Source organism: Melitaea cinxia, chromosome 14 (assembly GCF_905220565.1).
Source record: "Melitaea cinxia chromosome 14, ilMelCinx1.1, whole genome shotgun sequence".
NCBI classification, from domain to species: Eukaryota; Metazoa; Arthropoda; class Insecta; order Lepidoptera; family Nymphalidae; genus Melitaea; species Melitaea cinxia.
Window position 1 is genome coordinate 14,449,947 of NC_059407.1, and position 25,617 is coordinate 14,475,563.

Below are 25,617 nucleotides of genomic sequence, written 5' to 3' on the forward strand. Positions count from 1 at the left end.
ATACGTAATGAGTGAAGAGAGGTAAGTGAAGATCATGTCCAGTTCGGATCTTAAACCACGAGGACAATTGTAAGCATATAAATGAAATGAAATGAAAACATTTATTTCGTCATAAGGTGATATACACACTTAACGAAAGTCAAAATAATGTCATTTACAAAAATAATAATACAAATTAATTTAAAAAAAACTCGACAATAATAAAAGAAAGTTAAGGTAGCAAAAAAAAAAATCAAACAATAATTTTTGGTTACATTACAAACTTAGATAATATACCCAGTGTTATGTGCAACCTTAACTTAGTCAAAATATATATAATTTGTATGTATTAATTACATGTACAACAACTTTGTTTTTTATTTCATAGATTACTTCAACAACATAGTCCACACATTTAAGAATCTCGTTACAATCATTAAACCAATTGACGCCAGTCGTTTATTACTGTGAATGTCTCCATAATTGATTCTGCTGTCACAATGTCACCTAAAATCAATAAAACAGACATAAAAATGGGCTTACTGCTACACATGTTTGTTTTTTTTTTATTATTTTTAATACAGACATTAATAATATAGTATATGTGTAATTAAGTACAAAGGAATAGCTTCAGTATTTTGAAATGATTTGTTAAAATTTTTGATTGGTAATACAGTTATGATTTACTTTATTTTTTAACATTTTAATAGATTTCTAAATTCAGTTTACAAGCATTGGAGAAGAGTTTTTTTTTTTAATGTGGTTTATAAAAGCTGAATCGTTGTGCAGGTCAAACATTTTTGTTTAAAAAAAATAAAGAATATTAAAAAACACCCCGTGTCTAACCCTAAAAATTTATGTAATTTGTGTTAGACTGATTAATACTTGTATTTATTTCATTTTATTTATTGATGTTATGTGATATTCCATCAATTTCATTTTCATGTTATCCAATATAAAAGTGTTAATGGATATTATAGTCAATAATTATATCGCAAATTAAAAAAAAACGACTTCAATTACATAGACAAGTAATACAACGTAGGTAGATGAAAAAATTGTCAAGTAAATACGCGCTATTAAAGATTAATAAAAAAGTGGTGATCAGACCTCAATCAAATTAAAATGGAACTACAAAAAATGATCAGCTTTCAATTAATGAAAAAATCATCAAAATCGGTAGTAAAAAGTTATGCGGTATAATACAACGTCATCATTATCATTACAGCCTATACAGTCCACTGTTGGACATAGGCCTCCACAAGTTTACGCCAAAAATAACGTTTCCTTTTGTATATTACTTTCATTTTAAGTATCTATTTTAAAAGTTTTAAACATTGTGACATTGTTATAATTATATGAAGATTTAAATGTTATTGTGAGTAAATATCTGTTCTATGAGAATTTGAAAGATAAGAAACAAAAATTAATTTAAAAAAAAACATACAATTTGAGACATAAAACAATCCATATAGAAATCCAATTTATAATTTACTGGATTTGTATAAAATCCGTAATTTAATCTTTTGTCTACATTACTTAGATAAATTGACGTGCTATGTGCCCGAGTAGAAATTTTTTCGACTTCCTGAGAAGGACCGGACCAGGCATGCCTGATCAGCATTAGATAAGGCATGTAACGCAGATGATTGGTCTGGACCCGATCAGGAAATCTTATCTCATCCTGATCAGGTCCAGATCAGGAAATCTCATCTCATCCTGATCAGCTGGTTCGGTCCGGTGTTTTGCCCATAGTCACCACGCTGGGCAGGCGGGTTGGTGACCGCAGTACTGGCTTTGTCGCATCGAAGACGCTTCGGCCTGTGTATTTCAAAGCCAGCCGTTGGATGGTTATCCCGCCGCCGGTCGGCTTTTTAAGTTCCAAGGTGGTAGTGGAACTGTGTTATCCCTTAGTCGCCTCTTACGACACCCACGGGAAGAGAGGGGGTGGCTATATTCTTTAGTACCTTAGCCACACAGTACGTAATACAACGTAGTAGGTTGATAAATACGCATTATTAAATATAACTCAAATAGAACTTGTTAGATCTGAATTTAATTTAAATGGGACTACATGACATGTACCACCTTTCGGTCGAAAAATAATCGTCGAAATGGGTCTATCCAGTCAAAGGTTCTGAGATATAAAAAAAATACAATCGAATTGATTAGCGGAAAGATTTAGATTTCAATAATAAATAATTTATTTTTAATAAAATTTGCCATGGATTGTACCTGTTGCGCTGGCGGTTGCGGGTTCGATCCCCGCACATGACTAACATTTGTATTGGGTGTTTGCCGTGGTCTGGGTGTTTGTGCAGTCCTTGTGGGTCTCCCCATCGTGCCTCGGAGAGTACGTTAAGCCGTCGGTCTCGGTTGTTATCGTGTACACCTGATAGCGATCTTTACTCATAGTAGGGAATATATCCGCCAACCCGCATTGAAGCAGTGTGGTGGATTAAGCTCTGATCCTTCTCCTACATGGGCAAATAGGCCCGGTAGTGTGATCTTACAGACTGTAGCGTATACATAGAAATAATACATATATTAAATATATAAATACAAATATTACACCAAGACTTAGGCGAATTGTTTCTGTTTCTCGGAACTTAAAATAAAATATGAATAAAATATGTTTTTGTATATTATTTTTGAAACGTATCTATCGCCGAAACTAATCCATTAATTTGACAAATATTTCGTAAGCAGAAAATAGGAAACTTGACGACTGACACGATGGCTCAGTTGACAGTCGGCTTATAAATAAAAAACTGGGTAAAGCCAAAAGGGCTAAATGAATGTATAACGGGCTCGTTACAAGTTAATATGAATATTCAAAGGGTTGAATTGAATTAACCCAATCAAGGAGGACTGAAGGGAATCGTGAGAGATTTCGTTACACACAGACGCACGTGCTCATTAAGCTTTATTCATGTCGTAAAAGCTAAATCGTAAGAAAAGAAAGTAAACTAAATGTTATGATATGTATATGGCACTTTCTAAAAAAAAATGTAAATAAATTTCATTATCACACTTAAAAGGAGGTATTTGTACATCGTTTAACTGAGGTAGGACAAAGCAGGAAACATTGCGCTTAAAATCTGAAAGCAGTCCAATCGGGGTAGTACCGAGACCTTACCAGAAGATCAATCAATCAAGATTCAAGCAGTGTTGTGTTCCTGTTGGTGAGTAAAGTGACCAGAGCTCCTGGGGGTTTGAGTTTTTTTTTTTTTTTTTATATCACTAGTCGGCAAACAAGCGTACGGCTCACCTGATGGTAAGCGATTACCGTAGCTTATAGACGTCTGCAACACCAGAAGCATCGCAAGCGCGTTGCCGACCCAATCCCCAATCCCCCAGGAGCTCTGGTCCCCTTACTCACCAACAGGAACACAATACTGCTTGAAAGCAGTAGTATTTAGCTGTGATCTTCTGTAAGATCGAGGTACTACCCCAGTCGGGCTGCTCCATATTTTGAGCAAGAAATTCCTGCTGTGCCCTACCTCAGGGTAAGGTCAACAACGCGCTTGCGATGCTTCTCATGTTGAAGGTGTCTATAGGCTACGATAATCACTTACCATCAATAGAGCCGTATCACCTATGCCTTTATATTTTTTATATGTACGTATATACCTTAGCGTTTTGCACTATGTTCTCGATCTATTCGTAAAAAATTGTAGTAAGTGAATCGACAGACAAAACTACGCAATATTTATTTATTTAATGTTTCAGATCTCATATTTTATATCTCATGTACTTTCATTTTTATTTCAAGATAGTCGTCAAGCGTATATAAGAAGATTTTATGAATATGAAATTTAGTTAATTAGTAAATCTAATATTTCATTGAAAGTATACTTGATAGAATATAAGTTGAGCAATTTGTAAAGAATTATAAAGTAATAAGTATCTACTAAAATGATATCTCTCTTTCAACATACATATGAAAAAGATACAGCCAAAGACATAGAATTTTACGTATCAAATCTTTCAGATAATATCAATACATATCGTAAGATTACAAGTGTTACTCTGTTGTTTTCGTAGTGACAGGTAAAAAACACACTAACAAATTTACCTCATTTTGGTAATAAATAATAGTAATAATAAGAAATCTTCAGGGAACGAAAATAATGTACATTTATTCAGAGACGTTTGACTCTTAAATCGTAGTAAGAGTATATAAAACTGTACTTATATTATAAAGCCTGATATTATCTTAAATCGATCATGGCTGTCACTTCTTTGTCGTAGTACAAGATCTTGGGTATTAGAAATCCATGGAACTTATGTTTTGTTTACACACGAGTATCAGCCGATGATGTAGTCAACAATTCAACGTCCTGGCTAGTTTGAATTTGTGCGTGTTGCCTTTAAAAGCCTGCTCATGGAAGGAAATTGTAATATGTAATTAGTCACGCTATAAAAACATTTCGACTTTTTTTGTAATTTTGTTCATACATAAATATTAAAACTTTTATAAAATGTTTGGATGTAAAAAATAATAAAATATATAATTTATATTTAAAAAAATGATGTCTGTGTGTGCTCCGACACGTAACTGGTCGTTTACTCCTTAAGGATTATTAAAAGGATATTTTAAAATAAAATTTTCTATCAATTGAATCAAATTATCACCATATATATTAATACGCTAAGGTTAAGATGTTTGCCTCCCTTTTTAGAACAAAACCTCACAATTACTCGATATAAATTATATGTCATTTTATAGATAAGTACCTGGGTGTCCGAGCTTAGCTCGGTATTTTTAGTAAATCGTGTTTCTTAGAAATCATTATTTATAAAATATGAATACTATTTTTTTACCGACAATGATAAAAAATATAAATAAATATAAGAAATCAAAAAAAAAAAAAAATAATAATAATGATAAAATATGAATAATATTTTTAAATTTGACATATATTATTAAATAAAAAATAACAAGTGCAATTAGAAAAAAAAAAGAAAAAATAATAATCGACCGATGATTTGAAGCATGGTCTTTTCGGTCGGTCGATTCCCCACCTGAGCTATTACAACTTTACTGACAGTTGCGAAATTTACCTTCGTATTCTAACGGTATTTTTTTCATTGTCTAAAAACTGGGATAAAACGACATTTTCTAAAAATAAATCCTAGCTAGATTTATTTATCTCCCCCGAAATTACCTGCATACTAAATTTCATGAAAATCGTTGGAGCCGTTTCCGAGATTCAGATTATATATATGTATACAAGAATTGCTAGTTTAATAGTATAAGACTGCTTGCTTTACCGGCATCCACAACTAAAAAAAATTATTACTGCTTTTGTTTTTTTAAATTAATTAATTATTAAAATTATATATAATATGACGGCTTTAACTTTGAACAACACATTTCAACATGATTGACAGTCGGTAATTTTTTTACTTATTTAGAGCGAAATATTCGCACGGGTATTGCTAGTGACAAATTAAAATAGCATAGTTTCTTCGTTTAATAGTATCTAATCTGTAAAAATTTACATTCCGAATTGGTAGTGGCTTTACTTTTAAAAAAATAATTGATAATTTAAAATTTTAATTTGTAAAATGGCGATTCGAAAGGTCTTTCGAAGCCTATTTGAATAAAGTTGTTTTTGATCTTGATTTTAATTAAAACTCTAAAATAAAAACGTAAATTCTCCCTTGCTATTCGTAATTGTGCAGTAAATGTTAAAATATAATTCTCAGCGACACTGCTCAGCGTTGTTTGTTGGTTTTACACGTTTTCACTGCCTTATTTATTTCATATCACGAATTTTATACCGTTTATTTAGTAGTAAACTTGAAAAATAGATAATAGTGATTTTTGTAAAAGCGATTTAAACAAATAATACTAATTTTTTAGTATTATCATATCGCTTTTAAAATTAAAAACAAAACTTCATTAAATTTGATGTCTTTCTGTAGGTATTTTAAATTAGTAAAATGTAATATAAATTTTTATTGAATATGTTACAGTGTTTTTAATGCAACAATTTAGACACCCTTTCCAATTTGTACAAGAACAAAGGTTAGTAAAAATGTATAGAAATCGAATTAATTCTCCAAGGTGTACAATAAATCAACGGTCAGAAACACGACATATCACTAGTGCTACTAACCTATGACATTTTCACGAATTAAATGTCACCCTACCACTTGATTAATCGAGGGTAGACGTAAGTGACTCATAGAGGGAAAACCATGGCGTCGATTGTTCAAATCTGTCACAATAGCTGTTAAACTCTGTCAGTATTTCAAATTGGTTTTACGTTAACTCTATATATAACTCGTTTAGTGTAACCAAGTGAAACATTTTCTTTAAAAAATATGTAAAATATGTCGCCGGAAATAGGAAAACAAAACTCAAGGTCACTGGGCTTTAACTTAACATAGTTCTACTAAATTTACCCTTATAACTAACCGACACAAGATTCTTATGGGGGCTGGGAGTATGAATTATACATTATTTATAGACGTTACCGTTATAATTCGTTAAAATCTAGATTATGGACCGTGGAATTATGAAATTTTGAGGGGTGGAGGAAAGAGATGGGGAACTAGGCTACTCCCAATAACACTCCCACCTTGCGGAACCCCATGGTTATGAAGATATTCATAGTTAAAGTTTTGAGGTTAAAAATAACACTATTTAGCTTAACGATTATAATTTAATTACACCTTTAATACGTGTATAAGTTAAAGCTCTCATATTTAATAAAATAACTACTCTGTGTTTTGTTATACAATCCCGCCTTATAACTTACAACTTAGTCTAACAAACTAAGACTAGCTAACTAGTATAACATGACTATGACTTGGAAATTCGAACTGTGGACTAGTTTCGGGTCGGATCAATTATTGGTATACGATGCTAATCCAAAGGTGAAATTATAGCAATATTTAATTTTAATATTTAATATACACGGTTTTTTTACGTGGCGAAAATCCATCATGAATACCCTCCAGCGTGGGGGCGCCAGAGGTTTATATCAGACTCCTACTGACTAAAAACCACCACGTGTTAGCAGTCATCCTCCTGGGTAGGGCGAGATGGGGTCGCGCTAGCATTCGCCATCTACGGTCATCAGTTCCTAAGTTAAGCGACGTAATGTCGATGGTTTAGGTAACAGATGACTGATATACGTATGCAGGAATGAGGTCACACTGGTTAATAACAATATACGGAGATACAAGTTATTTATTAGTTAACAATTATAGATTCATGTTAAATTTTAAATTGCCATATACTCGTACTATTAAAGATATAATTTTTTCCATCTATAGTTGATTACTGAATCCTAGAATGCTTTTAAAGCTCGAAACTGCATGGAAGTGATATTGCACTGAGTTCTAATCGAAATCTTGAGCTAAATTCAACCGTTGGGTTGAGATTTCACTCAGCATCAATCAATTACGTGTCTGTACCTCCATACCAACAGAAGCTTTAATTTTAATTGTAAGACGTCTGTCGACTTTGAGTGTCTTTGCTTCTTTTCGTGCTGATGTGAAACTATTATGACTTTTCAAGAGCGACTCAATATACAAAAATAAAATAAAAAACAAATTCTATGTAAATATAAATATATAAAAACACACCTCACACCAAATTGGATAATTATTTTTTCTTTGTGTTTTTTTTCTGTCAGGACAAGGTTCACATGAAAGAAAATTACTTACTAATTAAGGGAATGCCAGTAGGAAATTACCTGCTCAAAATATGGTGGAGCTTGACTGGGGTAGTACCTCAACCTTACAGAAGATCACAGATAAATAATACTGCTTTCAAGCAGCGTTGTGGTGAGTAAGGTGGAAATTTCAGAAAACGTAACGTAACCGTTCACAACTTAGGACGGCGTATGTAAGTAAGTCTCTCTATTTCATCATAAAAATGAATTATTAAATAAGAATAAATAGCTACTCCTTATAAATATATTATTGTATTTAAGCACTATCCCATTTTAAATGTTATATACCTTTACCACTAAACCACATTAGTTGTCCGTTACACACGATATTTCATCCTATAAAATTTCCCAGGTGACTGAATAGCAAGGCAAACTAAGTCACTAAATTTATAAATATTAGCGTACTTTTAGATTTTGGATTTAAAAACAGTATCATTTAACGTACAACATTTTTTTATTAAATCTTCATTTTGCTGCATATCGCTTCAGCCTGTAGTATACCATTGCTGGCATAGGCCTCTTTCCCCATGTAGGAGAAGGATCAAAGCTTAGTCCACCACGCTGCTCCAATGCGGGTTGAATATAGTTGAATATATTCCCTACTATGAGTAACGATCGCTATCAAGTGTACATGATAACAACCGGGACCGACGGCTTAACGTGCTCTCCGAGGCTTGCTTCATATGCAATAACTTAATCAAATTATGAACATAAGCACCGGTATATATTAAAATCATTTATTAAAAGATTAGACGCCACTGATATCGAATGTCGAGTGTTCCGCAATAACGGCTGGCTAATATATTAGTGCGTCATATTTTTGAATAAAATTATTAATAATTTCAATTTATACTAGCCACCCGCCCTGACTTCGCACGGGTGCAAAAACTATTATTGTTCTTCTCCTATATGATATACTTATTATACATATAAACCTTCCTCTAGAATCGCTCAATTTACTAAAGAAAACCGCATCAAAATCCGTTGCGTAGTTTTAAACATACAGACAGCGGGCTGTTTCTTCTTTCGCGAGGTCTTAGTGACTTCGTTTTATACTATGTAATGACTTTTGTTATTAATTAATTAATTTAAATAAACAATAATTTTATTATTAAGATAAGAATTAAATGTCATAAAACGACTTTTTGTCGAATTCCAAGTTTCTACAAAGTACATAATTGGACCTATGATACGAGCTATTAATACGAGATTTAGCCAGTGTTTCCCACTGCTCGGCATAGATCTTTTTCTCCGTGTAGGAGGAGAGGGTTTAGAACTTAATTCATGGGTTAAATTTGAAGACAAATAAATAGGGACAGCAAAAATATTTCGAATTTTACAATTGCATTTTATCATACATTTTTATTAACAATTTATTACAAATATTTTGAATTCAATGTCTGCCCGTGAAACTCTCATTCGTATTCAATGAGACAAGCTCCAACGCAAGTTTGTTTTAAGCAACGTCTTAAAAAGCATTATACGTCGCTCAAAATGTCATAACTGCCGTGCTTAGTAATTTAATTTATATATGTGCGTTTTTATATATGTATTATACGTATTAAAATATTTACTAATATATCGTAGCAGCATCATTATTTTCATTATTGACTTTCATCGTGTTATTGTGATTCATATAGTGGGCGTAAAGGCGTACGGGAAGTGTTGATTTACACACATTACACAATATTATAGCACTTCACTCAACAATCACTATATACAGTCAATAAGAACGCGGACAGTTTCTAGCAATGAACTGTCCGCTGAACTAAGCAGAGCTGAGCTCTGGCGAGCCCAAAAGGAGGTAGCCGGCGTTCCGAATAATTGTGATTATATGTATCTTTTATATATAAAAGAATCTTTATAATCAGTCCAGTAGTTTTTAAGTTCATCTATTAGAACAAAAGAAGAAACAAATATCATATATATTAATACGCTAAGGTTAAGATGTTTGCCTTCCTTTTTAGAAAAAGCCTCACAATTACTCCATATAAATTATAGTACCTGAGTGACCGAGCTTAGATCGGTATTTTTTAGTAAATCGTGTGTTTTGGGAATCACATTTAAATACGAATTACATATTGATAAAATATGAATAATATTTTCCGACATGATAATAAAAAATATGAACCGGTTATTTAAATAAAAAATAACGAGTGCAATGAGAAAAAAAAAGAAAAAATAATAATTGATCTGGAAATTTGAGGATTTAAACCGTGGTCTTCTCGGTCGATCCCGACCGGCCGATTTCCCACCTGAGCTATTAGAACTTTATTAAAATGTGCGAAATTTATCTTCGTATTCTAACGATATTGTAGCAATTTTTGCATTGTCCAAAAACTGGGATAAAACGACATTTTCTAAAAATGAATCCTAGCTAGATTTATTTATCTCCCCCGAAATCCCCTACATACTAAATTTCAAGAAAATCGTTGGAGCCGGTAATTGCTTGTTCTACCGGCATCAACAACAAAAAAAAATTATCATCGCTTTTTTTTCTAAATTTTTATATATGACGGCTTTCATTTTGAAACAACATCATCATTTTGGCTTATGATTGAGTTTTTATTTAATTTCAAATCAACTCACGTATAAATAGTTTTTTTGTAATTTTGTAAAGTGATAATTATTATACTTATTACTGCAAATCATTCGCAAGAGTATAGCTAGTTTTCCTTTAATAATAATCGCATATGCATAATTATATATGTATTTGTATATAAATTTAAATATACTCGCTTCATTCTGTAATATCTCACTGCTGGCCATAGGCTGCTTTCCCCATGTAGGAAAAGAATCAGAGCTTAATCCACAACGCTGTTCCAATGCGGGTTGTATAAATATATTATACATATAAATATATTATGTATAGAAAATACTTCTCATAAAATTACTTTACTGAGGCGGCCTGTAAATATACCAAAGCATGGAATAAACTCCCTCTTATTTACAGGACGCTTGATGTAGCTTTATTTGCCAAGCTGAACTATTATTAGTTAGGTAAGGTTCAGAATTTCAATGGGTTATTTTTGAAAAAAAAAATTATTTTAGTAATTTTTACTTACCAGATAATATTACGAAAATAAAATTTAACTTTAAGTTAAATTCAAGTTATTATGAACTTACTACTACCAATTAAAGCTATTATTTCTCACTACGTATCTTAAATGCACCTTCTTCAAAAAAAATTGCTCCAAACACGATTGAGAATAACTGGTACATACCATCATCGTTTTCTTTGTATGTTAATTGTGGTTTGGCAGGAATTATCCTGCTCAAAATCTGGAGCAGCACGACTGACGAAGCACCTCAAAATTACAGAAGATCACAGCTAAATAATACTTCTTTAAAGCAGCGTTATGTCCCTATGATAAGTAAGGTGACCAAAGCTCCTCGGAGGGATTGAGGGTAGGATCGGCAAAGCTCTTGCGATGCTTGTAGTGTCTATAAGCTACGGTAATCGCTTACCATTAGGTGAGCCCTAAGATTGTTTGACGACCTAGTTGTATAAAAAAAAATATTATATTTTGTATCATCTACACATAATAAAAATACATTTTTCATTCTTTACAGATATTGACAGCACAGAACAAAAGGTATCCATAATGCTGAATAACGAAGAATCTGAACTTTACTTTGTTAACTGCACAAGCGTTAAGGTAAACATGATCACTTTTATTCTGAAACACTACTCGACTCACGCGACACTATCCTCGTTACAACTCATAAAACACAAGTTTTTAATCTTCCTCGGTCACTATTAACACTTATACTTCTACGGGCGCTTCGTGATTGTCGTTTTGAAACTTACAACCTCGATTGTCATCCTTGATAATGGGGTCTGTAGTGTCGTCCAAATAGCGGGAATTTAAAAATGAATGTCACATAAAAAGTTATTGTTAATAGTGCCCGTGAAAGCTTAAAAACTAATATTATGAATTATATCATAGTACTCTTATTATGCTGTTTCTTACATTTTTTTCTTTGGTCTTTGAAATAGTGTAAGGAGTATTTCCAAAATAACACAAACAAACAATGAGTGAGTTGTTTGTTTTCCTGCTTTTTTTAAACTATTACAAGCAGTGGCCGCGACTCGTCCGCGTGGAATTAAAAAAAATATTGTTCAGTTCGCAGAGTTAAAAAATAAATAAATTTCCAAAATAAAAATAGTCTAAGTTACTCCTTATTACATTAGCTATCTGCCAGTTAAAGTCCCGTCAAAATTGATCGAGCCGTCTCAGAGATTAGCCGAAACAAACAGACAGACAGACACGCATACAAAAATATTAAAAAATTCTATTTTGGTATATGTATACACATATATACACGGTACATATACCAATCCATATATCATATTTGTATACCATACCATATCCATATACATTAAGTAAAAAGCGGTTATTTTAATGTTACAAACAGACACTACAATTTTATTTATTTGTATAGATGGAAAAATTAATGGAATCTAAACAATCAAAAATCTAATACATAATATTACATTTTTCATATTACGTGTTTTCGGTTTTTCTTCCAATACACGCATAATTAATATTTGTTATTATTCCATTAATTTCCTTATTAAATCACGAAGATTTCGTTATTAAATTTTCCATTTTCGATATGGTAATTACGAGTTAATATTTCATTTTCATCATTAATATTTATGAGCGTTTGAAATAAGCGCCGGAGTAGTCGCTGCCAGTATTTTGTTGTTAAGTATATATAATCACTAGATCATATTAAGATTCTGATCGTTACTCGTAGTTGAAAATATATCTGTTAACTTCAGTGTTATAGCATGTTGGATTAAACTTCTTTTATGAAAGAGACTTACCAGAGGACGTTATAGGCTAAATTAATAAATGAAACAAAATTTCAATATGACCCGAGAAGTTTTATCAACTTTATATTGAAACAGCCAGTCGTCTATTTCAGTGTAACTGGCGGAGTCCCGTATATGTAAAAGTATTGTGTTGTTATCTGTTTACAAATATTGATTCCAAAGGAAGATTCTGAGCTGTCAGATAGCTGAGTTGATAAGTAGTAACTTAGGCTACTTTTATTTTAGAAATTTATTTATTTTATGACTCTGCGAACTAAGCAGATACTTTTTATTAAATTCCACGCGGACGAAATCGCAGACACAGCTAGTAACTTAATAAAAATATTAGCAACATAGTAACCTATAACACAACTTATAAATAACATTTATATCGCACGACTAAGACAAATGAAGTATTTGATTTTTTTCAAACAAAAGGAAAGCTGACTTTATTTTATATCAACAAGTATAAATATTTAGTATCAAAATGGGAACATCATAATCGTGGTCAATTAAAAGTCAAATACGCATTATAAGGAATAATTTAAATTTAAATGATACAACCAGTAAAAAGTTATGACGTAACGCACATAAAAAAGCACAGTCGAATTGTAAAACCTATACTCCTTTTGAAGTCAATCAAAATGAAAATATTACGTAATTATTCAACGCAAATAAATGTACACAGCCTATGACGGACTTACTCGTACATTATTAATTTAAATTATGAGCTTACCAATGGTTCTGTATTTTAATGTACCGCCAGTATAAAACATGTAATATTAATCTTTATCCTGTTTTATTTAATAATTAAAATAAATTATATTCTTTTTTTCTTTGCAAAATAAATTCTTAAGCCGTAAAACGTATATTTAGGCAACAGTCGATTCAGTGCAGTTCATTGAACAATTGGATCAAAACAGTTCCGAGTTTTCATAACCATTCAAGTGTGACTAAATATTTAAGACCTTTCTTTAACGCTTAACTTCAACCTAAGTAAAAGGTCATTAGATAATCATACTAGAAATTCTAAGATACTTCTGGAATTTCATGACAAGATAGCATAGAGGTTTATTTTTTATATACTTCTTTTCTGTAGCTTATATTAATTATTTTACAACTTGTAAATATATTAATAGATAGTTGTTTTAAAATAAATGTTAGTCAACCAGTGTAGTTTATAATCTCAAATTAACAAATCTTTTAGTTGACCAATTTGTAATGGGTTCAATTAATCATAATACAGTACATCATAAACAGTAAAAAAATTAAACAGAGGACAGTTTTGAATAATAATATTTAACAGCACTTTTTTTTAAATTACATCTATGCGAATGATTTTCATAAAGACTTTCGCGGCTCCTGTAACTATTATAAGGATAACAATTAATAATACGAAATTTAGCCCTAAATTTATTTTGAAAATTACCCGTGATTTGTAAGTCTCAACAATTAAGACATTAGACTTTCAGATTTCTCGAATTTACAGTAATTTTTACACAAATTTATTATCTGTTCACAAATATATAATGAATTATTTCAAAAAAAAATTTATGTTAATTAAAGTATATTTTCGTGATATGTATATATATTTATGGACTATAAAATTAATTCAATAGTCCTTAAAATTTTATTGAGGTTGCATTTTCGACCGCACCCTACAATCTCTATTCAGTTCAATTGTTTGTTGTATTGTATTATTTTTATCTGTATCTATTAGACACACAATCCCTATTGTGTATTCATTACCTATGACATTTACAACGTATTTTTTTCCCAAATTGACAACTAAATGTCATATTTAACTAACGCTGAACACACACGATCGGGTATCGAAATAATTCTATAAACCTTCACTTACTGTTTTGTATAACATTGTCCCTTTATTCAAATATTTTATGTACAGTCGATTCGAAGCTGTTGAAATTTTTAAAGAAACAAAGCTTTGTACGTTCTAATCAAAACCGTTGAGGAGCAGTCGACGAAAGCGTCGTTGAATACGAATCAGTATTTTAAATGTTCAAATCATTATTTTGTTTTTATTTTGTACTTAAGTTTTTTTTATGAGTTGTACAATATTTTTAATAAGTTATGTTATACGTAAAAACTACAAAAGATTGAACCTTGTTAAAAAAAATGTAAAACGATCTATAAATAATCAGTACTTTTTTATTTTAATTTTTTATATTTAATCTGTCAATTTTTATCTTGGCCGCGCGTCATGCCTTAACTTCCAAATGCCTTTCCCTATTGGGGATAAATTTTAAAACAACAACAACTTAACTTCCAAACGAGTTTGAATGATACATAAAATATTTTCGTTCAATATTCGAACTAGATTTCTAGAAGCTTTTAATTCTAAAATGTACTACAGTGTCTATGGAAAAGGAAATGAAAACCGTAAAGTGTATACATACAAAATATTTTTATTTGACACACATAAATTTATTCACATTAAAAAGATTCTCAACAAAATAATAGAAAATAATTAGTACTCGACCAAACTCACTTTCACTACACGTTATTAAGTTGTGTCGCTCTAAAAGGGTAACCAAGGTTTTTTGTAAAATACTGTACTTATAGAGTAGTTTGTAAAATTAAGAGTAAAGGAAACTATTTCGTGAAGAAATTTTTCAACGCTGAACGCAGTCACTCACGGTCCCTGAAGCATCTGCGCGCTACATATAAACAACTCGGCCAGCGAACGCCTTCGACCTTAGCGATTATTACCGCCATAATTTACATTCAATTAATCATTTTTTTATTTAACAATTTTTATCGAAATAAAAAAAAACCTTGTGAGCGTAATCAACCAAAACTGTGAAACTTGATTACCGCCATTCGTAGCCGATGTGTACGCAGAAGCCTAAGGTGTGTTGCGAGTTTTTAAGTAAAATTAGTTTGGTTCCTCGGGTACAGATAAAAAAACGCTCCTTCAGTTACTTAAGTTATTTTCCAAACTAACGAAACCTCTAAACGTCACTAAATTGCATATCTCTGATAGGTCAGTATAAGTTGGATTCTATTAGCGCCGTATTTCACGTCAAGGATTCTAATTAACTGAACTAATTTCGCTCAAGTGAAAACACGATTTTAGCTCAGACCAAAGAATATTAAAAGTTCATTTAGACACAAAAAAATCAAGACCAAAGTATAACGGTACTTTAATGTCAGTAGACTTGTTAAGGAAATTATAATTTATAAACATTTTTACGTCGTACCTAGTCAGTTGACTTTTTTCTTTTAGATTGAAGTGCACTACAAGCTTTGTTTATTTTTTTCTTCTCTTTAGTTTAGAAATTCTTATGGTTTAAATGTATTTTTCATTTTTATAGTTTAAGTAATTTAACATTTTGTATTGTGTAAGAAGAAAAACCTACAAAATGAAAAGTTAGGAAAAAATACTAATGGATTTTTTCCATTCAAACTGTACTTGTTTACTTACTGACTTTGTTTGTACACTTTGATTTTATGATATACTAGCTGACCTGGCAAACTTCGTATCGCCTTATTTTTTTTCTTAAATATAATAATTACATATATCAAAACAAAATATACCCTATCTTTCAAGTTGGATCAAACTGCACACGGTGTGCAAATTTGATTAAAATCGGTTAAGTAGTTTAAGAGTTCATCGCGGACAAACATTGTGACACGAGATTTATATATATTAAGATATGAAATGTTCTGGTTCATGATATAGATTTCAATCGTACCAAGTTTCATTCAAATCAATTTTGTAGCATTAATGTAAAATGCAACCATATTTATTATATACTTTATTGCACTAAAAATAATGTACAGAAAAATTATACATAAAGTTGATGGCAAAGGTGGACTTATGTCTAGAAGAGATCTCTTCCAGTCAACCAATGGTCATGAGAGAGAGTGTCATATAGCGGGGAACACAGTGCAAGAAATAATAACGTAATAGCTAAAGAACTATACTACCATAATTACAGACAAAAATGCAAAAAGTTTACACAGACCCCGGAGCAGAAAGCAGGGTCACTACAAACTGCGCCAATGGGCTTGTCAAAACTATAAACTATATAATACGAATATAAATGAAAGTACGTACGTAATAATTTTAGTTAAAAAAATCAATCAAACATTATACCTTTAACTTATATACATATATATTTTTTTATCATTATTTTATTTCATTTTTATTATTATACAACTAGGTCGGCACACAAGCGTACGGCTCACCTGATGTTAAGCGATTACCGTAGCTTATAGACACCTGCAACACCAGAAGCATCGCAAGCGCGTTGCCAACCCTATCCACAATTCCCCCACGAGCTCTGGTCACCTTACTCACCAACAGGAACACCAGACTGCTTGAAAACCGTATTATTTAGCTGTTATCTTCTGTAAGGTCAAGGTGTGTCTAGGAAATTTCCTGCTGTGCCCGACCTCGGTTTTCTGTTTCCATTTTATTATAATCTGGTATTCTGTTTTATTTCTTTTTATACAACATAAATATAATAAATATACCCACCCGTATTTTCTAAATATCTATATCACTCTCAATTCGAGAACTCATTCAACCGGTCACAATTGAATTATTTCGTCGTTTCCAAAGTTTCATCATAGCATATTATTCGTAAATCAGGATTCACGTGTTTTGGACGAAGGTCGCCTGATTTACGCCACCTCTCTTTGTATAACCGCACTATTTCCAGTGTTCTAAACTTGAAACACAGTTGAGACTTTGTATTAAATCATTCTACCCGTAAATTGAATGTCACTCACTAACTTACTCGAGTTAATATCACTTTCAACACGTACATAACTTCATACATAAGTCCGGATATGATTTAGTCCACTTCAATAATAAAATAAAATATTTTTAATTGTATTTTTATGACTTACTCCCTTTTTGAATCGACTTCCAAAAAAGGAGGAAGTTCTTAATTCGATTGCATTTTTTTATGTTACCTTGACTGGGTGGACCGATTTCGATGACTTTTTTATAATCGAAAGGGTCCAAATTTAATTTCCATTTTGGTGTATTTTTTGAGATCTGACATGCACTTATGAGTTATGTCTAATAATTTGTATTTACTTGACTATTTTAGTCGACTTACGTTGTATTATACCGCATAACTTTTCACTAGGCGTATCGATTTTGATAATTCTTATTTTAATCGAAAGCCGACACTGGTCTTGTTTCCATTTAAATTTGATTGAGATCTGATGACTCGTGTTCCTACGTTGTAGTACTTGAATATTTGAAGTCGATTTTTTGCGAGTAAACTCAATGATTTTGTTTGGGGGGGGGGCGTTGTGGATATCTTTTATCATGCGTATGTGTTACATAAGTATATATTTATCAAAAAAAATGTAACTATATCAAGCTTTTTTCTAAAATACGGTCATTTGATTGCCTACCTTAGAAACAGACGACCGTGTTTGTACGTTAAACGTATTTGTTTATTATTCATCTTTGCGGGTCAAAAATGTTAATAGCATACAAAATTGAACTAACCTTAACATAATCAGCCTGGTTTGTCCTATTGCTTGGCAAAACGCTCTTCTCCATATTGTACAAGTTGTTCTCCATATTGAACAAGGTTTGAAGCTTAATCCATCCCACTACTCTACTGACGATGAGAGTCGCCAGATAACTTCTAAATATATATATATATATATATATATATATATATATATATATATATATATATATATATATATCACCTGTCTATGATGACACGACATATATGCAGTTAAGAAGACTGCTTGCAGCGCTACTTGCCTCAGAATTGTTGTCAAAATATACTACGTTTTATAAAATTAAAAATATTAGTAAAATAGGTCTAATTCAGTTACTAATATTTCATTTTGTTCTTTCGTAGGAAGAAATTGATCGCTCGGAACCACCAGACGCGTTCGTAGTTATATACTCTGTGGTGGACAAAGCTTCGTTCCAGAAAGCAGAGCAGGAGTTGGCGAGACTCATAGACAGTGACATGCTAAGAGCCCGCCCAGCGTTGCTGGTTGGAAACAAAATTGATTTAGCGCGGAGTAGAGCCGTGTCTACTCAAGGTAATGTTCAAAATATTTCATTTTATTTCAATATTTATGTGTGTGAGTGTATGTATATAAATATTTGTAGCATTTATTTTAGACTAAATATCTAAAAGGTTTTGATAGATATTATTTTCTAAAAATACAATTCATTGTTAAACGTTGTGTTGTTATTGTTGCACTTCTTATCATAATATCTTGTATTTTGTTTATTTTAAATACAAAAGTTATTAATTATGCTAATCAATCATCTGTCAAGTATTTTAAATATTTCTATAATGAGTCTCATTAAATAACGTCAATAGTGAATTTAAACTGAGTTTTTGACATGAATACATTCCATTATAATTATCTAAAGCACCAAAAATAAAGAAAAAAAAAATACAATTTTATTAAATACTAAAATGTATTACCTAAGAAACCATCATCCTTAAGATCTGTAATTGACAACGTAATTTATATTTATAAAAGTTTTTAGAATTAAATATAAAATAGGTTTTATAAAATGAATTATTTAAAGGTTTTTTTTTTTTTTTTTTTGAATATCATATCAAAAATTGACCGCTCCAGCGGGGTTCGAACCCGCGTCTCCGACGTACCGTGTCGGCGCTCTAGCCAATTAAGCTATGGAACGATACACCCGCTCGAGCGAAATTTTCGATATGATAATTTTAAATTACGGTTTAAGCGAACCGTGGCGCCGTCTATAGTGAGCTCTTTACAGAAACCCGTAACTATTCAAAGTTTCATATTACAATGAAAATCTTTGACAGGAGACGACACCGTGCTATTTTTAATATCTAAGATTTTATTTTTGTGTTACCCACATTAGGAATTCTAAACATTTTTTTTTTTTTTTTTTTGAATATCATATCAAAAATTGACCGCTCCAGCGGGGTTCGAACCCGCGTCTCCGACGTACCGTGTCGGCGCTCTAGCCAATTAAGCTATGGAACGATACACCCGCTCGAGCGAAATTTTCGATATGATAATTTTAAATTACGGTTTAAGCGAACCGTGGCGCCGTCTATAGTGAGCTCTTTACAGAAACCCGTAACTATTCAAAGTTTCATATTACAATGAAAATCTTTGACAGGAGACGACACCGTGCTATTTTTAATATCTAAGATTTTATTTTTGTGTTACCCACATTAGGAATTCTAAACATTTTTTTTTTTTTTTTTGAATATCATATCAAAAATTGACCGCTCCAGCGGGGTTCGAACCCGCGTCTCCGACGTACCGTGTCGGCGCTCTAGCCAATTAAGCTATGGAACGATACACCCGCTCGAGCGAAATTTTCGATATGATAATTTTAAATTACGGTTTAAGCGAACCGTGGCGCCGTCTATAGTGAGCTCTTTACAGAAACCCGTAACTATTCAAAGTTTCATATTACAATGAAAATCTTTGACAGGAGACGACACCGTGCTATTTTTAATATCTAAGATTTTATTTTTGTGTTACCCACATTAGGAATTCTAAACATTTTTTTTTTTTTTTTTTTTGAATATCATATCAATGGTCATATCAATCGGTTCGCTTAAACCGTAATTTAAAATTATCATATCGAAAATTTCGCTCGAGCGGGTGTATCGTTCCATAGCTTAATTGGCTAGAGCGCCGACACGGTACGTCGGAGACGCGGGTTCGAACCCCGCTGGAGCGGTCAATTTTTGATATGATATTCAAAAAAAAAAAAAAAAAAAATGTTTAGAATTCCTAATGTGGGTAACACAAAAATAAAATCTTAGATATTAAAAATAGCACGGTGTCGTCTCCTGTCAAAGATTTTCATTGTAATATGAAACTTTGAATAGTTACGGGTTTCTGTAAAGAGCTCACTATAGACGGCGCCACGGTTCGCTTAAACCGTAATTTAAAATTATCATATCGAAAATTTCGCTCGAGCGGGTGTATCGTTCCATAGCTTAATTGGCTAGAGCGCCGACACGGTACGTCGGAGACGCGGGTTCGAACCCCGCTGGAGCGGTCAATTTTTGATATGATATTCAAAAAAAAAAAAAAAAAAAATGTTTAGAATTCCTAATGTGGGTAACACAAAAATAAAATCTTAGATATTAAAAATAGCACGGTGTCGTCTCCTGTCAAAGATTTTCATTGTAATATGAAACTTTGAATAGTTACGGGTTTCTGTAAAGAGCTCACTATAGACGGCGCCACGGTTCGCTTAAACCGTAATTTAAAATTATCATATCGAAAATTTCGCTCGAGCGGGTGTATCGTTCCATAGCTTAATTGGCTAGAGCGCCGACACGGTACGTCGGAGACGCGGGTTCGAACCCCGCTGGAGCGGTCAATTTTTGATATGATATTCAAAAAAAAAAAAAAAAAATGTTTAGAATTCCTAATGTGGGTAACACAAAAATAAAATCTTAGATATTAAAAATAGCACGGTGTCGTCTCCTGTCAAAGATTTTCATTGTAATATGAAACTTTGAATAGTTACGGGTTTCTGTAAAGAGCTCACTATAGACGGCGCCACGGTTCGCTTAAACCGTAATTTAAAATTATCATATCGAAAATTTCGCTCGAGCGGGTGTATCGTTCCATAGCTTAATTGGCTAGAGCGCCGACACGGTACGTCGGAGACGCGGGTTCGAACCCCGCTGGAGCGGTCAATTTTTGATATGATATTCAAAAAAAAAAAAAAAAAATGTTTAGAATTCCTAATGTGGGTAACACAAAAATAAAATCTTAGATATTAAAAATAGCACGGTGTCGTCTCCTGTCAAAGATTTTCATTGTAATATGAAACTTTGAATAGTTACGGGTTTCTGTAAAGAGCTCACTATAGACGGCGCCACGGTTCGCTTAAACCGTAATTTAAAATTATCATATCGAAAATTTCGCTCGAGCGGGTGTATCGTTCCATAGCTTAATTGGCTAGAGCGCCGACACGGTACGTCGGAGACGCGGGTTCGAACCCCGCTGGAGCGGTCAATTTTTGATATGATATTAAAAAAAAAAAAAAAAAAAAAAAATGTTTAGAATTCCTAATGTGGGTAACACAAAAATAAAATCTTAGATATTTAAAGGTTTCTATAGAGTGTATAACACTGGTAAGTAATATAACTTGCGAGAACTTGTTACTTTAATTTACGTTACTTAACGTAGTTTTATTTAAGCTTTTTAAAAAAATAAGTAAACTAGAAAATATAAAACCTATTTTCTGCTATAAAATATCTTTAACAATAATAAGGAATAAAACCTTAATAAAAAAGTGCATGTGTTCTTATGTACTTCATCAGCTAGCTAACTTTCCGTTGCTAACTTCTTCGTTGACTATCAAAATTAACTAGCCAATTAAGTATAAATAAACTTCTTACGTGCGTACATAGGTACACACACATTTTTTAAATTGACAACTATCCTCTCTTTTTTAATATTATCATAAGTAATATCTTTAAACACATTTAATATTTAATATTTTTTTATTTCTATTTTTTATTTTCTTTTTTAATATTTCTTTTATATTTACAAAGTCAGATAACTCTGTAATTTTTTTAAATGGGGCATTCATTTATTTTAAAATAACTTTTAAATAGCTAATATTGGCACTTACAGTGGAGCGGTCCTGCTGGTTACTCGACAATTTAAAGACTAATTCTCGTTATTTAGACAATATACTATAATAATATTACACATATGTATTAATATAACATAAATAGGTATAACATATTCGAAAATTACTAAAATCGGAAACATCAACATTTTTCAGCTGTCCGCTTCGAGTGGAAAGCCGCAAATATTATCTTTAGTTAATCTTTTATTGTTTTTTGTCTACAGACGGCAAATGCCTCGCTTGTACATATAAAGCGAAGTTCATCGAAGTATCTGTGGGTATAAATCACAACGTCGACGAGTTACTCGTCGGTATTCTAAATCAAATACGTCTGAAACGACAACAGTACTCCGCCGACGGTGGCAGGGAATCCTCCCCCGCACACTGGTACAAATCCCGAGGCGTCGTACGAGCGAGTATGAAGGCGAGGCAGATGTTAACGTGGATATTCGGTAAAGAAGATTCGAAGTTCAAAAACTGTGAAAATTTAAATGTCCTGTGAGTGGAAAGTGAAGGGCCCGTGTTTGTGTAAGGGACAATTCGACGCGGGTGACTTTTGTGTAATTTTAGGTTAAGTTCGGTGCAATGTTGTTTATGATTACAATTCATCATCATCATCATCACTTCAGCCTAGTATAGTCCACTGCTGGACATCCACAAGTTCGCGCCAAAAATGGCGTGAACCCATATGATTTTATTACAATTCGATTGAAATAAAATGCTACATATTTTATTCATTAAAAGGCGTGATTGATATGAGTATATTTTGACATTGTTGGCACTCGTCGTTATAAAATCCAGCGGAAAATTGTAAAAAAGCGGATTGATTTTTAAAAACTGCAACTACCGTACTGTTAATGTCTCATCGTATATAACTTTCGTTATACATGTCAACTTTATTGTTACATATACAACACTATTAAAACTAGTGGCATATACGTATGTTTTAAGTTATTGGTCTGTAAATGCGTTTTTTTTTTTATTAATTTTTAATACGTTTTAAAACTTTGTTTCGACCAAAGTTATATTCTCTTTCTTATATTTCAGTCAATTTTCAGTTAATAAATGTAGCAAGTTACAAAAAAATTATAAAATTGAACAAATTAAAAATAGTTTTTTTACGTAATTCAAAACAACATAGCACCTTTGTATCCTTATCATAATGCCAAATAATACTTTGTAATACTAGTTGTATGTGCCAAGTTTTTGAAGAAAATTGTAATTTTAATTCAAAAATAGTTGTAAGAAAATCGTATTTTCCCCTGTATACATGTTTAGCGTCACATAACATAGAATACGTTCATATTTTAATATAATGTTATTGGACCATTATTATAAATAATAAATTAAGTGATTGCTATAAAACGCAAATATGTAGAGATTTTAGATTTTAAAATTTGTTACGAATAATTTTTGTCTGGTTATTACGAAATTAAAAAATAAATTCAATAACACAAATTCGTAAATACATTTTGAAGGTTACATTTAATTTATTAATTTATGATTTCTAAATTTTATAAAAAATATTCACTATTTAAAAATGTTAAATAGTAACGATTAAACCATATGAAATATTAGGAACTAATTTATGAAAATAGTTTATACTTTTCTCCAATTCCATCTATGACAACATTTTAAATACAATAATGTAAAGGAAATTACATTAAATCAAACTCATATAAGTCCAAAAAAAAATTCTTAAAAATAAATCATTTTGTGATGACCTTTCTTGAAAACTGTTTCCTGATATATTTATAAGTATTGAGTTACTATTGGGTAAAGAATCGCATATATAGGTAAGTATATTAAAGTATATTTGATATTAATAGTTAATTTATAAAATTTATTAAATAATATATAAATGTATATAATTTTGCGTACGCACTTAAGGATTTGATGAAATTAATGTAGTTTACGTATTTCGTATTCGGTGTCTAGTAGTGTCATGTTGTTTGTAAGTATTAGTACCCGTTTTGTATGTATGTATATTTAAACGTCTAGAAATTTCGATCTAATCGAATCCTTCGAAACACCAATTTCGTAAGTACACAAAAAACAAGGTATTATCATGGTATAGGAATTTGACGAAAAATTCGCCAAAATGCATACCGTACCCAGAAGACTTAAAGAATCCTTCAGATATTTTTCACTAATTTGACATGTTTTCAAATACGTTATTCACTACATAATTTATATGTATCACCTTTATATGTATCACCTACGTGAGAGCCCGTTCAGGTCGGGTGTAGTGAGAAATAAATAAAAATTTACATTTGGAATCACTACTTTCTTTTGGCGCTCTTGGAAATTTATTTAATTTTCCTTTTAGCATTTTCTTTTGAAGTTAGAGAATGAAGGGTTTTACACGAAAATTTTTCGTGACCTCTGACGTCAAGTAAAAGGTTCAATGGCACTTAGGTGTATGCGATACTTTTGACAGTACAGTCGTTCCAACTTTTTCTAATTTTTTCTAACTACCCTAAACTTTAAAAAAATGTGATCAATTTCGCTAAACTTTCTGAATGGGAAACTCCTGTAATAAAATTATCATAATTAAATTATTAGAAACAGTGCCTTTTATTATTAAAATTAATGTTTAATACCTACATAAAAGAGAAGGCTTCGAAATGTTTACCTATGTAATGTGTTAAAGTTATAATACCATTGTTATTTAAATTTTTATTTTGTGTATTTTATGTCTTTTTGTGTATTTTCTTTAAAATATATTCAAATTTTATATTACTCAATGTTTAATGTAGTTCGGGTGTCTGTATAATCATTGACTAAGGTAAATAGTTACAATTGTAGAAGTTGTCCATCTACGAGTCTACGACATGTCGCGTAGACCTTGCTACGTGATGCTACGAACTTCTCAGTTTTTTGAAGTACTTTCCTTTCTGTGCTAAATAAAGACTATTTAATGTATAAAATATATTCTATGTATGTAACATATAAAAATGATTAAAAAAAGTTTTGTCAACATAAAGTTTTAATTTAATTGAGTTTTAAAAAAATTGTATATTTTAAAAATGGAACTTTCAATTTTTTTTCAAATCAATGATTATACATACGCACAATGTCGAATAATGTGTATTATATTATAGATATGCTATGTATAACGAACCGTATAGTAAATATATAAATGTGTGTATTTTCATTGTGTTAACGTGTTTATAATCATATCTTAGCTATTTTAATGAAGACCAAATAATACATACATAGATTTTGAATATGTATACATTAAAAATAAATAATAATCGGATAAAAAAACGTTCAAATAAAACTTATTAAATTAATATAACCTCGATAAATGTGAATATTTAATCGTAATAAAATTTCGAATTTAAAATAATGAATAATAAGCTACGATAAAAAAAATGTTTACTTTTACCCGATTACGGCGTATCAAATGAGTGTAATGAATTTATTTATTACTCAAAGTATCGAGCACTACATAAATGCAATAGTAATAAATATAAGCAATTAAACTTAAAAATTCACGC

General features: G+C 31.3%; 1 protein-coding gene across 1 annotated transcript in view; it reads left to right on the forward strand.

Annotated features, from left to right (window-relative positions):
• LOC123659428 (ras-related protein Rap-2b) overlaps window positions 1–22,616 on the forward strand; it is a 52,890-nt gene extending 30,274 nt beyond the window's left edge. The window contains exons 3-5 of the mRNA XM_045594643.1: window positions 11,247–11,332; window positions 18,357–18,546; window positions 22,339–22,616. Of these exons, the coding sequence (XP_045450599.1) occupies window positions 11,247–11,332; window positions 18,357–18,546; window positions 22,339–22,616 (554 nt within the window). The remainder of the gene's footprint in view (window positions 1–11,246; window positions 11,333–18,356; window positions 18,547–22,338) is intronic.
• The last annotated feature ends 3,001 nt before the right edge of the window (window positions 22,617–25,617 follow it).